This window comes from Populus alba, chromosome 10 (assembly GCF_005239225.2).
Source record: "Populus alba chromosome 10, ASM523922v2, whole genome shotgun sequence".
Lineage (NCBI taxonomy): Eukaryota > Viridiplantae > Streptophyta > Magnoliopsida > Malpighiales > Salicaceae > Populus > Populus alba.
The window spans coordinates 8,511,590-8,527,386 of record NC_133293.1 but is presented as its reverse complement, the minus strand read 5'-3'; the positions used below and the strand labels follow the sequence as shown (position 1 = coordinate 8,527,386).

The 15,797-nt window shown below is 33.9% G+C and overlaps 4 protein-coding genes across 7 annotated transcripts in view; 1 reads left to right on the top strand and 3 right to left on the bottom strand.

Annotated features, from left to right (window-relative positions):
- LOC118048892 (large ribosomal subunit protein uL14) overlaps nt 1-15,797 on the bottom strand; it is a 29,640-nt gene that overhangs the window by 4,206 nt on the left and 9,637 nt on the right. The gene's annotated exons all lie outside the window — the stretch shown is intronic.
- Nucleotides 134-5,715, bottom strand: LOC118048887 (uncharacterized). Of its 4 annotated transcripts, none has more exons than XM_073412011.1 (4): nt 2,521-5,715; nt 2,108-2,412; nt 435-508; nt 134-321 (listed from the first exon to the last, which is right to left on the bottom strand). In XM_073412011.1, the coding sequence occupies exon 1, from the start codon at nt 5,283-5,285 to the stop codon at nt 4,413-4,415; it is 873 nt and encodes a 290-aa protein (XP_073268112.1). In that variant the 5' UTR covers nt 5,286-5,715; the 3' UTR covers nt 134-321; nt 435-508; nt 2,108-2,412; nt 2,521-4,412. The 4 variants fall into 4 exon arrangements, with proteins under 4 accessions (XP_073268112.1, XP_073268111.1, XP_073268113.1 ...); XM_073412012.1 differs by having other exon boundaries at nt 141-321; nt 4,410-5,715; XM_073412010.1 differs by having other exon boundaries at nt 2,108-5,715.
- LOC118048889 (protein PROTON GRADIENT REGULATION 5, chloroplastic) lies at nt 9,170-10,106 on the top strand. Its single transcript, XM_035058739.2, has 2 exons — nt 9,170-9,619; nt 9,838-10,106. Exons 1-2 carry the CDS (start codon nt 9,341-9,343, stop codon nt 9,940-9,942), a joined length of 384 nt encoding a protein of 127 aa, XP_034914630.1. The 5' UTR covers nt 9,170-9,340; the 3' UTR covers nt 9,943-10,106.
- On the bottom strand, nt 10,817-13,704 carry LOC118048888 (eukaryotic translation initiation factor). The gene is made up of 5 exons (XM_035058738.2): nt 13,425-13,704; nt 13,056-13,224; nt 12,825-12,953; nt 11,193-11,258; nt 10,817-11,117 (listed from the first exon to the last, which is right to left on the bottom strand). Exons 1-5 carry the CDS (start codon nt 13,622-13,624, stop codon nt 11,070-11,072), a joined length of 612 nt encoding a protein of 203 aa, XP_034914629.1. The 5' UTR covers nt 13,625-13,704; the 3' UTR covers nt 10,817-11,069.

The window sequence follows — 15,797 nt, the reverse complement described above, 5'->3', positions numbered from 1 at the left end:
AATAGCAATATAGCAATTTCAAGAGCCATCAGGCCTATCATTAAATGTATCTAACCGTATTGACAATGACACTGTAATGAGAAGTTTAAAGTCCATATCAGTTCATACACAAACAGGAAAAAGAAAAGGAAGATTAGTTAAACTCATGAAACTTCCTCTAATGTGACATGCATATTAATGTGTTTACAGCTAGAATTCAAAATCTGATTTACATATTAAACTATATCAAGGTCAGAGAAACTTACTAAAATTTTCAACCAGTCATTGCTTTTCTGAAAGTCTTGAACGAAGACTTTTATAAATTTCCTTCTTTTTCTGAACCTTGTAACACAGCAAGAAATAATGGTTGAAGCATTATTTCTATGGATAATAAACTGGAATCTATCATAGCCAGCAGACATATACTATGCTTTGCACACAATTCAAGTTCTTACTACTTGTTAAAGTTTCGGCTGCTATCTCCTTCCTCATAAGCACACCCTTGTCATCAAACCTTCTATGAAGACACCTGTAAGAAGGAAAGGTAATTATCATTAGATAGCAAGCAAGACCTGCTTTTCAGGGCAGTAGAACCATGAATTTCAGATGAACCTATGTAGTTGAACTTATCTTCAGCTTACTACTGCTTGCCCGAACTAGAACAACATTAGAACATTTACATTGCAAATGACTCCAATAGGGTACACTACCTAGATCACCAAAAGAACTGAAGCTACTGATGTATGATTCCACTATATCCACTTTAAAGATGATAGATAGGCTTTCTCATATGTGGCCACTTAAAGAATACTCTAAATCCCTCTCTTCATTCCAGTCTGTTTAAAGCTACAATTTCTTGTTTTTGTCTTTTTTTGCAACTTCAACTCAAGACATTTTTGGTTTATTTGTTATTGTCTTGGCTCAATAACCCTCAATCTTAAACTATTTAGGTTCAATTCCATGAATTTCCATCCAGATCTATTTTAGGTAAGGTTCTTCATAAACTGTTATGATGCTAAATTCTTTATCACTCTAACCCATGGCATTTTTTCCATCCACCCCCCTTGTCTGTCCTAATACTTCAACGTGATCACATTCCTCATCAGTTCATTTAGATTTTGATGTCGGATGTGAGTAGATCATCCTAATTTCTCCTTTAACGTCCCTTCAACAGGAGTCACCCCCACCATCCTGATTATGTACATGTTTCTTGTACAGAGTTGACTTGTTTATTTACACATCCTAACATCCATAGTTATACCCCCATCCCTTCTACAGTACAATCACTCTTCCTCACCAGCACACCTGCACGAGCGCATATATATATACACACATGCTATACATGACCTCTCCAACAACCTTCCCTATTTTTTTTTCTTAATCAGCTATACCTCCACCTTGGTGAAAAAGGAAAAACCAGGTTGTCTAAATTTCTTCAAGCAACCTTAGTTGTGCAAAAAGGCCCTAAGACTTTTCTACTTGCTTCACCTTCTGAAGTGGAACATGCCGGGCAAGCAAATTGGATAGGAAAAACCATGAAAGAGGTAAACAAACCAGACTGATAAGCAGAATGATAGTTGAGGAATAGGTATATAAATATACATGAAAATCACAAAGTCAAAAATTTTAACATGGGAAGTCAACTACCAAGAAATGGTAATATTTTTGAAAAAAGAAAAACCTCCTATGTTCCTTTAATATAGTACGCAGTGGCAACAGTCCCAGTTTGATAAACGAGAGGAAGAAACCTCCAAGGTAGATCATTAATTGAAGACTTAACCGAACATTAAAATACTAAACCAGAAGACAAGCATCTGGTACCTTATAGGTCAGAAGCCAATCATTTGCTGCTGAGAATTCTCAAAAGTGATTATATAATTTCCAATTTGACTTGTGTGTTTACTGATAAATGTGGATGAAAACTAAACTAGAAAAGGTAAGAAGTGTGTGCACACACAAACCCGCATGGGTATGCTTGAGTGCACGTGTCTGTGGGAAAGAGAGAGATTGCAACAAAAGTATAACATGTAGAAAGTACTCGTGTGTTAGCACAAAATGGACATCAGAACCTGAGAAAAACTCATCATCTTAAACTGTATTTTTAGAAAAGTTATGCAATTTTGCTTACAGGATACTAGAAACATCTTGATTTGAATCACATCTATTCTCTGACTCATTTCTTCTTTTATACAGGGGCACATTCAGATAAGTCTTTCTTCAGTAGCATGCTATAGTACCAACCAAATTTAACATATGACTCAGATGTTGCTGCTGCATCACTTCTTCCTCTTCTGAATGCCGGATCCTTCTCATGCTCCAACAGCTTGTTTTTCAATAAAGCATCTTGCAAGCAGATCACTGGAAGGACAATCACATTCCATTTCTTTGCACTTTGATGGGAAAAATTGGGAGGGGGGCATAAATTTCAGCTTCCTCCAACAAATATATTAAATAAAGGTTCCAGGATACTCAAAGATTACAGTTTGGTGAGGAGTGGAATGTAAGAATGAAAAAAGAAGCTCTCCAGAAAAGCATTAGCACCTGAGTTCAACAGTTATGAACACATGAATTGGTAAGGCCATGGTCCGTCAGTGAATTCAAGTCACCATAAAAGTCCTACGTTTTACCATGTTCAGAATCTGAAGTCAAATTCTCAAGACCTTCTAATTGTCTCCAAAGACATCATTGAAGAAATAAAAATCATGGACTAACAGCTCCACTTCATGCATTTTATCCACAAAAACAGCAATTTCTTCAACTTGAAAGATAGTGAAACAAAGGAATATAAAAAATCCAACCATCGTTATCAAAGATCCCATGATATTTCTGCCTATATTCTAAAATTTCATTGAAAGATACTCTGTGTTGCTACTTTACATACTGTCATGAGACGAAATCTTAGACCCTGTTTGTTTTTGCATTTTAAAAGCGTTTTTGAAAAAAAATGAAAATGTTTTATTTTTTTCTTTACTTCAAATTAATTTCTTTTGGTGTTTTCAGATCGTTTTAATGTACTGATATCAAAATTGATTTTTTAAAAAAATAATATATATATAAAAAAAAAAAAACATTATTTTGATGCATTTTCAAGCGAAAAGCACTTTGAAAAATAACCCCTACCACACTCACAAATACCAGTCACTACAGAACTGAAATTTTTTTAAAGCCTGTGGGTATTTACTGCCATATGAAAGAAAATCAAAACCCACTTGTCTAAAGTGTTGAACTTTAACACTTGATCACTTCAGAGGTCTAAAGAATCTGTGGCCATTATCATCCAGTTGGATTACTAGAGTTAATAAAATGTGATTATTCATAACAACAACATGAACCAATGCATTTGGGAAGAACACAAAGCGGTAACAAGCTATCTATTTCCAGCAATTTGGCCCTCACTATGCTACAAATGTTACTGATGCCAATAGGCAACTCCACCAACAGTTTCCGAAAACTATTTACTGCTTACTTACCACATAACAAAGTAACAGCCCTTACCCACAAGCAGGAACAGATCTAGAAGCCCTTACCCACAAGCAGGAACAGATCTAGAAGCCCTTCCCAAATATATACCCACATTCTTTTTGGCCCCTCAATCCCTAAATCCTTTCCTGCCCCTGCCCATCTAAGGAGGCAGAAAATGATACTCATGTCATGGTAATCTACGCAAGCACATATTAGTAAGGCATTAAGGATCAAGGTTACTATATCACATACATTTCATAACATGTGCGCGCGCGCGTGTGTGATTCTAAGACTGTTTCCAATATATCATATCAGTAAATGGTAATATGTTTGAAATTCATTCTGCATGCAAGTGATCTAAACTTTAGATACAGAATACAACAAAACAAGAGATCAAATTGCTTCAATGTTTGGAAGCCCATCCATGTCTGTACTCTTTATTAGATTACAAAATGTATTTTTTTACTGTACCTAAATGCAAGAATAGAGGAACTTAACTTTAGAAGCATGTCCTGCTAAAACAAAAGGGAAAGAAAAAAATCCCAACCAATTCTGCACATGATAATATATGACATTTCGTTTGAACACTGCTTTCATTTTCCTACAGAATTGCAGCTGTATTTGGCTATTTGCATGATTACGTTATGGCCTCATCAAAAACACAAGTATGAAAGCAAGTATATCCACCTTAATTAGTCTTATATAAGTTCTGATTGTATTGCCAGCACTTTTAAATAAATGAAAAAAAAAAACATATTCATTCACTGATAAAAGGTAATTCGACAATAAAAAGACAATCTAGTATCCAATTTCTGTGTGTAAACAGCAAAAGCTTGTCAGGAAAAGAGCACCATTGCCTTGTATGTATAAACAAACAATCGATTAAATTCCATTAAACACCAAAATTGTGTATTATCAATACAGGGAAAAAGGCAAGAAAATAATTAAAAAAAAAAAAAAAAACATACACTTCATTCCACTTCAAATTCAGGAAGCGCCCGCATCAAAGCACTCTCAGAATCAAGCCCTGCCAGCAAGGGACCACTTGCTTCACCATGCCTCAAATTCCTATTACTTGACAACAATCCAAACAAACCCAAACTCACAAGAAAAACCACGATTGCATGGCCAACAAACATCAAATTCACCAATGCCACACCCCTCAACCCATCCTCCTCAAGATCACACTTTAACTCAACATTTCCACTTCCAGGAAAAATCTCAATCTCATGACACCCTTTAAAACCAAAAACATCAGTATACAAACACAACCCAGCTTGCAAAAACCAAGTCCCTTTCAAAACCAATCCACAACACAAACAAAACTCAGCAAAAAATGCACCAGGCCTAATAGCCAAATATAAACAACAAAACCCACAAACAAGACTCAAATCACCACACAAGCCATAAACAACCTCGACAACAAGACCAGAAGTGCCCTCACCAATAAAAGAGTACTCTACGAAAAACAAAATCCCACCAAACACAAACAAGAAACTATCAAGAATGACTACAGGGTCAATGGCATCACGTAAAACGAACAAAATTGCCAAAACCCAGTAAAGAAAAAGAAGCAATGATTCATGCAAGAAGGAGAAACGGTAAGTTGTGTGACCAGTAGTAATGGCCAAGAAAAGAAAGATTAGAGAAAAAGAAGCAATAGGGAGGGCTACGGTGAGGACGTACAGATCAAGATTTTTCCATTTGGGATCAGACAGGTACCATGTTTTGGATCTAAAAAGAGATGGGTTCTTGAGGTAAAGAGAAGACGAGCAAAAGAGACGGCGGATGCCTATAGGGAGAAGGAGAAGAGTGACACAGAAATGGGTTACAAGTGATGTCATTTTTTTCTTCCTCGTTTTTCCTATGTTCGATTGATCGTCTTCCAACTTGTCTTTCTGTTTTGAGGCCGGTTTCAGTTTTTTTCGGTTGCAAATGGTAGGGGCAGTCAGATGTCATGTGGGCACTTCAACATGGCTTTCCTTGTTTTAAGATAGAAGACACAGTCAGCAGAAAATACATTAGTTGTTTGACTCGAAGGATGAGGACAAATCCATCAAACAAATATATTTTAAAACAATTTTACAGTGAATTTCACTCTTTACTGCCTGCTTCTCTTACGTTGTACCCAAATGCTAATAATATTATGTTATCGAAAGCAGAACTTTCATGGATTTAATTATTTAGATCAAGTGTAGATTTTTATTTTTTAATGGATCGAAGCTGTGAATTTAGCCTTGATATTCTAGAGTTAATTGAACGTATCCATTACAAGTACAAAAAAAAACATTTTATTTAAAGTTAAGATGAGTTCAACAACAGGGAAAATATAAAAGTGTGTTATAGTTTAAATTATTTTTTGTTTATAAATATATTAAAATAATATATTTTTAATATACCAAAACAATAAAAAAAACATTAAAAAAAAACTAATTGAAAAAAACATCAGTATCCTAAAAGGGCTAAGGTTAAAATAAAATAAAAAAAAATAAAAAAAAAAAAAAAAGCACAATTATATTCTGAAATTTTTTACTTAAATTTGACTCGTGACCACGAATTGGAAAACTTGTGGTAAAATATATCCATTTGGCTGTGCTATATGAAAACAAATTAACATGGATTATTTTTAACAACAAAAGTCAGTGCAGGATTAGAGAAGGTCAATGGAACAACCATGCCGGAGCAAGTTGTCGTGATAGAAGATGAGGCAAGAGACTGGGTCACAGATTTCAAGCTGTCCTCTAATGAACAGAAGCTGATCACACACTCCCATTTTGGTCGATGAAACTTCCAAGCTCAGCTACTCAAAGAAGAACCACACCGCCTGCAAATAGGTGGATTGATCCCAAAAATTGATGGGATTGCCTGAAGCAACTGACCCTTCGTAACCCTGCGCATCCTGTTTCTTCCACTCCAGAAAAATAGGATGCCACTGTCCTGACAAACATATACATGTCAATGGCCAAGTTAGCTTCTGCAAAAGCTGGGAATGTCAGCATCAATGGAGAAGAGGAATAAATTTGGACACGATGAGTGAATGGAGAGTAAATGAAAATCTGCAAAATGCCAAGCAGATGAATCCTCGACACCACTGAAGAACCACTTCAGCCCCAGAAGAAACCCAGGCTCGGATATCTACCAAGATAACTTGATTACTTGTTTTTCTGCAAGGTGAGCTCCTGCATATGTGTGGAAGTCGTCGATTATAATCATGAACTTGCGCAGTTCCACAAGACCAAAATCCCCATTAAAACTCACAGCTAACAGAAGGCTGAGACCGTCCATCCCAACCATGGGCTTGACATCCTCTGCTCTATTGCCGGAGTAATCATCACCAGTGAGTGGGTATCTTCCATTGCAAGCAGAGCACATATGTGCAGACGCGAGTTTGTATGGCAGCAGTCTCTTGTCTAGTAAAAGGAGGCAGGAGCCCTAAAAAAACCAAACTTGGATGTAAGAATCCAGCCCACATCTTATGAGGAAGGGCAAAGCAGGACTGCAGATATTCAGATTTGTTTGAATATGCTCTCTTTGTCTATAGAAATTAATTAAGCAATTTAATTGATTATTTTATTTGATTTTTTCAAAGATAAAAACTACACAATAAATGGACTGGAATAATAATTAGCTTCGCCTAGTATAAGGCTATGAACGGTGCAAGGATAGACCCGTGTTATATCGGGTCAATGTCTATGCCTTCTCTTTAGAATTTACTAGTACACTGCTCCGCACGTTGCCATAGCTTAGACCAACTCTTTTTTAAATGTAAAAGAAATGCTAAAAAAAAAAAAAATTCGGAGCCAATTTAAAAAAAAAAAAAAATTGGCCCTTTATTCAACTTCACATGAACCAATTGATTTTACAAAGTTTAAAAGTAATCGGGATGACTATAAAAGCATGATTTAATTTTAAAAAAAAACTATATGATAAAAAAAAATTTAAAAAAAACATTAAAACGGCAATATATTAGATTGATTTTGGTCACCTTGCAATTTGGGTCATGGACTCTACTGGTTTTAATAATTTTTTAAAAAATTATATTTTATTTAATTATATAATAAAAAATAGATGGCAAATACCAAATTTACAATAAATATTTATTTTCTAAACACATAATGTAAGGACCAACTTTAAAAAAAAATCAATAGCCAAAAAAAATTCAAAAAATAAAACACTAAATTATTATTCCCCCACCTTTTAGTTTTTGTTGTAATTAATAAGATTAACTCGGTGGGTTCAATGCAGGATACATTAAAAAACAAAAATGTGCACAATTATTGCTTATTTAGCCTTTCTAACAAGTTGAAGTAATTTGATCTAAAAATATATATTTTCTTTATCTAACTCAAATAAATATGTCTAAACATGGATGATGTGATGCAATACTAGTGATCAATCTCATAGCAATATGTGAGAGAAGTTTTGTATTTTACTAATTATTTGTTTTATTTATTTGGTATTGTGGTTTAATTGTGTTTTTAAAACATTTTAATTTTAAATTAATTTTTTTATATTTTTATATCGTTTTAAAGCGCTAATATTAAAAATAAATATTTTTTAAAAATATTATTTTAATATGTTTTAAAAATATTTTAAAAAACAATCTTTATCACATATCTAAACAATCACTAAATAGAATTTTTTTTCGCACTTGCATTCTAATACCACACAGCTTTTAAAGCTTAAGGTCTGTTTAAAAGAATGATAAATGTTGTTTTCAAAGTTTGTTTTACTTGAAAATATATAAAAATAATATTTTTTAAAATTATTTTTGATATCAGCATATCAAAATAATTTACAAACATTAAAAAAAATTAAAAATTAAAAAAAAATTAAAAGTTTTTTAAATTACAGTTAAAACACAATACGTGAAAGTGCCTAATAATTTATTTAAAATTTTACCACTCACTCAATTACTTGCCACTCAATTATACCATGATGCAGATCAGAGCACTCAGACATCTAGGAAGCAAGGTCTGTATCAGCCACTGAGTTCTCCAAGAAAACTGAGCAATCCATAAACCTTCATTTATGATGTTATAAATTATTAATTTTTGAAGAAACAAATCTAATCATTATTTATATTATAATCCTTTTCAATATATTATATGATTATTTTTCTTCTCACCTCAATTAATTTCATGTCCATCTAAAAGTGGCAGTGACAAGAATAGGCAATAGCGAATTTGAAAGTTCAAAATTTATTATTTTTTAAAGTTTTTTTTATTTAAAAATATATTTTTCACATCAACATAAATACACATCAAATATTAATTTAAAATAAAAATTAATTAATTTTAAAAAAAAACCACAAAAACTAAGAAGAATACAACACAGGCAGCCTGTGATGCGTCGCATCCAAGAACTGGGGAATGGAAAAATACAAAGTGAGTTTCGTACCCAATTTCAATGGTCTTTTGGTTAGGTAAGAAACCACAGCTTCTCCGAACTCTTTTTTCATCTTGAAAAGAGAAATTAACGTCCAGAATGATCCCATGGAAGCTCTGGCGCGTGAAGAAATGGTAGAATGAGGGCCCATCCTTGAAGATGGAGCCACTAAAATTCTAGATCAAGATTTTGTCCTCCAAAAATTTGGATCGTAAGTAATAACAGGACAAGTACTAGTGATATACGTGTTTGGTCTGAAATCTAAACAAAAATCCAAGCCACCAAGCATGTGTGGTTCTCAATGCCCCATGAAGATCTCTCTCCCACCACCCTTTAATAAAAAACCAGAGGCTCTCGTATTTTACACCAAAAAAATATCCTCCAGGGGCAGAAAAACCTAGAAAACACATACATCACAGATTCTCTTGTAAAGCAGAAGAACCACTATCCAAATTAATTTCGAAGAGAACAGCAAGAGCTAGGAAGAACTCCAGGGGTGGTTTAGTTTTCAATGGCTTCTTCAATTTCTGCAACCGGGTTTAAGGGAGGTTTTGGGACTGCGTTTATGGGAAGTTGGGGCACTTCAATTGTTGGCGAAGACTATGCCATGTTGGTTAAGAAAGTGCCAAGCCATGTTAGAGTTGCGAAGCCAGTGAAATCGCCTCCCATGATGAAGAACGTCAATGAAGGAAAGGGTCTTTTTGCTCCTGTTGTTGTCATCACTCGTCAAATAATCGGCAAGAAAAGGTTCAATCAGCTTCGAGGCAAAGCAATTGCCTTACACTCGCAGGTATAATTCTTGCCTCTGCTACTAGATTTAGTACCAGTAGCTATGCGTTGAGGGGTTAGTGGCTTTTTCTTGTTTTTTGGACAATTATTGGCCTTTTATTTGCGAGTTTCGGATAATCTGAACGGCGATGTTCTTCCTTAATTAGTTTCTTGATTAATTATTAAAGCGCAGATAATTTAATCAATTGCATAACTAATTTATTTGTTAACTGTTTACAGGTGATTACTGAGTTCTGCAAATCGATAGGAGCAGATGCGAAACAAAGGCAGGGACTGATTAGGCTGGCCAAGAAGAATGGAGAGAGACTCGGGTTCCTTGCTTGATAAAAGAAGAGGTTCTCTCCTCTGGTCATCTTCATGTAAGAAGCATTTTCTAGTCCACAGTTCATTTGAGGGCTTTCAGATGTAAATACCTCTCTTCATCTGGGCCCTTGGAATCATCATGTTAACGACACCGTATGGCTACTTCACTCTTCATTTTACCTGTAGTACTTTGTCTTGAGATTATTAAAGTATAGCTTCTTTAAAGGTTCGTTAATTACCTGGCTCACGGCAAGGGTGGCCTGGGGGCAAAAAAACCAGCTGTTCCTTGAGTGGCTCAAATGGCCTCCAAGGAATCCGGGAGCTGAACCAACACTATATTAAGCTTAAGTTCTTTTAAATAAATCGGCGATGATGGAATTAGGACTAAGTTAAGCTTTATTCAACCACCAGATTATGTTTTAAACGCCGCCTGTACGTCCTTGAATATTAATTAGAATGGTCTAAACTCTGGATTAGCGTTCGATCAAGCTTCTAACATCGGGAGCCATGCAGCCATTTCCCACCAGCCTATTTGTTGATTAATCCGTCAAGTTAAATTTAATGGCAGCGCCGGCAGCGTTAAAAGAATGCACCTCAATTCGGTTGAAGCACCACCAGGATATGAAACATTCTCTAACTGCAAATTATCCTTGATCAATAGCTCTGGTAAAGCCTCGGGTGCGGTGAGGAAATAAAGAGCGCGCAGAAATAACACCGTGGCTCGATGATACCGGCCTTTCATGCAGGAATTTCTTGTTTTTTTTTTCTTTTTTTCTGATCTGTGCACCCATTATGCTGCCACCATTATGCTAATTGTAGTTGATAAACACAACGATCATGTTTTCAAAAACTAAATCAATCTCTTGAGGAATATCAAAATCCAAGCACAAAAGGAGGAGTAGAACTGTAGAAGTGACGTTTTTTTTTTCCTGCCAAGTGTATTGGGAACAAGAACATATCTCAACAGTACAGATTGCTGGTGGTGGAAACTACAATACTTTCACAAGCTTAATCTTATCTAATACCAAAATTAATGGAGCATCATCATGATACATCCATTAAGGACTTATCAGATCAAAAATACATTTCACTTCTCGGTGTGGAACCAAGCTAAAAAAACCACCTTCATGGAGTGCTTCATGGAGTGCTTACACGGTGTAACGGCTTTTGGCATTTCTTTCTCTCTTGGAATCATCCTGCAGTTACCAAAATAGTAAGATTTGAGAAGTAAATTTTCTTAAAATCAGATAGGACCACAAAAAAAAGATTACATGGAAGCTGTAGGTGATCTTATTAGTGACATCAATGACCTCCTTCCACTTCCTGCCAATGCTCATCTACACAACAAAATTCAAATGCCATAACATCGTTAGACTTGAAGCAATCAAAGGGAATAGTAACTAATAAACATGAAGCATTTAGGGAGAGAACAAACTTAAACAACCAAGTCAAAGAAGAACAGCATGCCGGTGGGAACTAGTTGCCACTAGAGCTTAATGAACCAGTGTATTAAGTTTCCATTCAAATGTTGTATTATGCTCTACCTAAAAGAAATGTCAACATGGAAACCCTTTTTTTTTAACAATGAAAACAGCCAAGAATCCCATATATTGTTGTTTGAGCTAAGCTGTAACTGATCTGTAGTTATTTCATCAAGAGAATCCCATATATTGTTGTTTGAGCTAAACAGTAACAGATCCATAGTTATTTCATGTAGAGGCTAAAGTTGAGTTCAGATGAAAATCATCAAATCACTATGTCAGATATGGTGGATAGCAAACGCATGTCAGCATGCAAGAACATGAACTGCATGCACAATGCCACAGCCCACAAGCAAGGAAGACACATTGCTGTTTAAAATTTGACATTTTGAAAAAGGCCACGGAAATAGAGTGAGGAACGGGTTCCAAGAACTGTTATGCATCAAATAAAACAAAATGGAGAAAAGTTTATTGTGTATGAACTAACTGCCATCTGATCACCGCCTACCTAAATAGCTTTAACTAGTCAGCTTGCTGTATAAACCTAAACTATGAATCTACCAGAAAACACATATATGCTATATATGTGAGCAAAAGCAAAAGATGCATCAGATTATAATAGAAGTCAGCAATCTAAGCACTTTCCCCCCCCCCTTTTTTTTCTGTTGGGGGATAAAATATCCAAGTATGGGCATGTTAAACTGGATCAACCAAGCATCCCTGTGCTCTCAGTGACAGTATCTATCTCCTCATAAGTACTCAGAATTCTTCTAATGAGTATGTGCAGACCAAATGACAGCACTTAGAAATGGTAAACAGTCACTCACAGGTGCTACAACATTACTGCAACTAATGAACAACCCTAAATGATCACTAGTCACCCATTGGCTACTTACAAGTTCTGCAATCATAAAATCAGCTATTGTCACCGCCAACAGAGCCCTTGTGAGGCGAACATTCATTAATTTTTGTCGACACAAGAATATCATATAAACTCTGCCACCAAGATACACAAAATCCCCATTCACATGCAAGCTCTAATCAATTAGAAATATCAAATCGGAGTGGTATCTAGTCTCAAGCATTCCCTCCTGGGGAGAGAGATGGTGGTGAGCCTCATTCTTTGTTAAGCCCAACAAGAGAGATAATCACATGTTTCTCTTCCCAGTCATTAAAACATGAGAAGCCAAACAAGACATGAGCCTTGGTATGGGAACCTGAGGTTGCAGAAAAAATTCCCGCTTCACTGTCGGCTAAGGAAGCCAAGCACACCCTTAGATGAAATGCATATGATGTCTAAAGGCAGGTTCTTTGGATGGATTTGATGCTTAAGGGACACCACAAAGAATAGAAACACAGAAAAATGTCATCTAAATTCACAAGTGCCAAGTATATGCTTTGATTGAAAGAAATAATGACAACCTGCACAGCCTCATTTGCGGCAGTTTTAGTCCACAAAGCAAGTTTATCCTGCCTCTGGCGGCGCACACTTGCAACCACGCCACAAATCTCATCAGCTTCATCGAATTGCTCCCCGATCAATGCCATCAACTGTCCAATTATTTATTCATTGGAACATGAACAAAGATTATGCCAATGCACCAACAAAGGCATCCAGAGCATAAAAAAATGAAGAGGGAGTAAGATGATTACAGTTTCAAGCCACATGGTATCCAAGTTGGCCTTTCCGCTGGAGGTAACAGACCATTTGCCTCCAGTAGCACAGACTGGATCTTCCCATTTGGGTTCAATCCCAGCTCTAAATAAATGGAAATCAGCATTTCCAGGCAGCTTGCTTGGCTTGAATATCTGCTCATACAAACTGCCCCCAAAATAAATAAATAAATAACTCCAATTTTCCATTAATAATTATTTAACTAATCACTAAGCAATACCCCCGTCTGTCTAGAAAAGAAAAAAAACCCTAGGAGAGTCCGAAAACTGAATAAACAAGAGGCAGATCTAGCAGCAAACAGATTATAAGAAAGTATTAAAATAAAAAAAGGGAAAGTAAATACATACCACCAGAATTCTTCGACGGTATCAAAAGAGTAAATCTTGCGGAGAGAAGTGCCCCAGGCGGCGCCTTGATTAGGTTTGGATTGGTTATCAAACCAAAAGGTCCATTTTCTCTCAAGCTTATGCGGCAGCGGCTTCTCTATTGTTTCTGTAGCGCTTCCTTCAATACTTGCTGCTGCCGCTTCATTCGCAACTGCCGCCATTACTAATCTTACGATCTTTCAGATGAGATTACCAGCTACCAAACACCAATCTCTCTTTCTGCTTTGTAATAAACGAATGATGGCGGTTTATTGGGTTCCTTGCTCGGCCCTTTTATTGGGCTAGTAGGCTTTGTATGTGGCTGATCCAGTTTTTTATTGTCCAATTATCTGTAATTATGGATGCTTCTTCAATCAAAATTAAATATTTTTAGAGTTATTAATTCACTAAAATAATAATTTTTTTTCAACAATATATAATATGTACATTACATAATTTCACATCTTCCATGTTTATTTAATTTAAAACTTCTTACTTTCTCTTGGATTTTGTAATAAATAACAAAAATTGCGTGACTTAATATTTTAATTTTCTTAAAAAAGGGTTTGATTGAGAAACAATATAGATGCAAGTGATATATAATTAAACTCCTACATTACTATAAAGTTTAAAATAAATTAAAGGATCTTGATATGAATTAATTCAATATTAAAAAAATTTTCTTCCCTTTTTTGCCTACATGAAAAATATAATAAACATATTAAATTAAATCTCATGAAAGGAGCTTTTAATTTGATTTAAAGAATATGCGAAATTAAATTTCGAGTTTTCATTTAAAAAAATTCCCATTATTTTCTTTTTTAAAAAAATATTAATATTTTTAAAAGTATTCATTTTTTTCTTTGTGTATATAAGTGACATAAATATTAAAATTTAACCCTGCTCTATACCGTATTAGAATACAGAAGAGTTTTGAAAGTAAATTGTCGAAGGAAATTTACAATAGCAAGAGGCTAACATTTATACGTTGCCAATCTGTTGTTGTTGCTGGCAATGAAGGTTTTTTAAATAATTTTTTATATTAAAATATATTTTATTAATTTTTTTTAAAAAAAATTATTTTTAATATCAATACGTCAAAATGATTTAAAAAAACTAAAAACATATTAATTTAAAGTAAATAAAAAAAATTTAATTTTTTTCAAAAATATTTTTGAAACGCATAAACAAACAGGACTTAATCTTTCTATTTGTTTTTATGTTTTAAAAGTATTTTTAAAAATATTTAAATTTTTTTTATTTATTAATTTTTAAAAAACTAATATGTTTTAGTGTTTTAAATTTTTTGGATACACTAAATTCAAAAATATTTTTTAAAAAATAAAAAATATATATTATTTTTATATAATTTTAAATAAAAAAACATTTAAAAAATTACTTCAATCACGCTTCCAAATAAACAATAAAGCGTGTTTGTTGCCCCTCTACTCTCTCTAAACCTCTCTAAAATCATGATAGATTCTTAGTAAAAATTGTGCTGAAAAATGAGGAAGTTTGTCTCCATTAAAGAATTCTAAAAGGCGTGGCGTTTTCGCTGTAGCAATTACTGTAGTTTTTTTTTTTTTTTCTGGAGCATTTTTTTTTTCCTACTTTTGTTTCTTCTTCATTTTTTTTACATGTTTTTTTTTCATTTTTTTTAACCCAAAATTGACTTCTTCTTTTTTTCTTCTTTTTTTAAAATTTTTTTTTTAAATTATCTTTGCTAATTTTTTTAAATATTGAGCTGGTTGAAAATTTAACTATGTATCTTTTTTCTTTAATACATTGTGGATTGCTATAATGCACTCATATATTGTTTTTTTTTTTGTGATTTGTTTATTCTTTTTTTTTTAAATGGTCTTGGAAGATTTTTTTTTTTTTTATATTGTATTGGTTAAGAATTTAGCTTTGTAGTTTTTTTTTTTTAAAAAAAAAACAATATGGATTACTACAGTGTTTCCCTACATAGTTTTTGTTTTACTGCAGTGTTCCCCACATATTTTTTAAAAAAATTATATTTATCGAATTTATTTTTTCAATATTGAGTTGGCTGATAATCTAGCTTTAGCTTTCCCCACATGTTTTTTTTTTATTTCTTTATTTCTTTTTATTTTTTTCCACAATTGTCATTTTTTACATATTTTTTTTTTATTTTTTTCAGAATTATTTTTGTTGATTTTACTTTTTTTGCTATTGAGCTGGTTGAAATTTTAGGTTTTTTGGTTTTTTTTTTAAAACACTGTAGCTTTCCCCGTGTGTTTTTTTCCTAGCTTTTGTTTTCTTTTTTTTACATGTTTCTTTTACCCAAAATTGACTCCTTTCTTTTTTATTTTTTTTTTTGAAAATAGTCTTTGT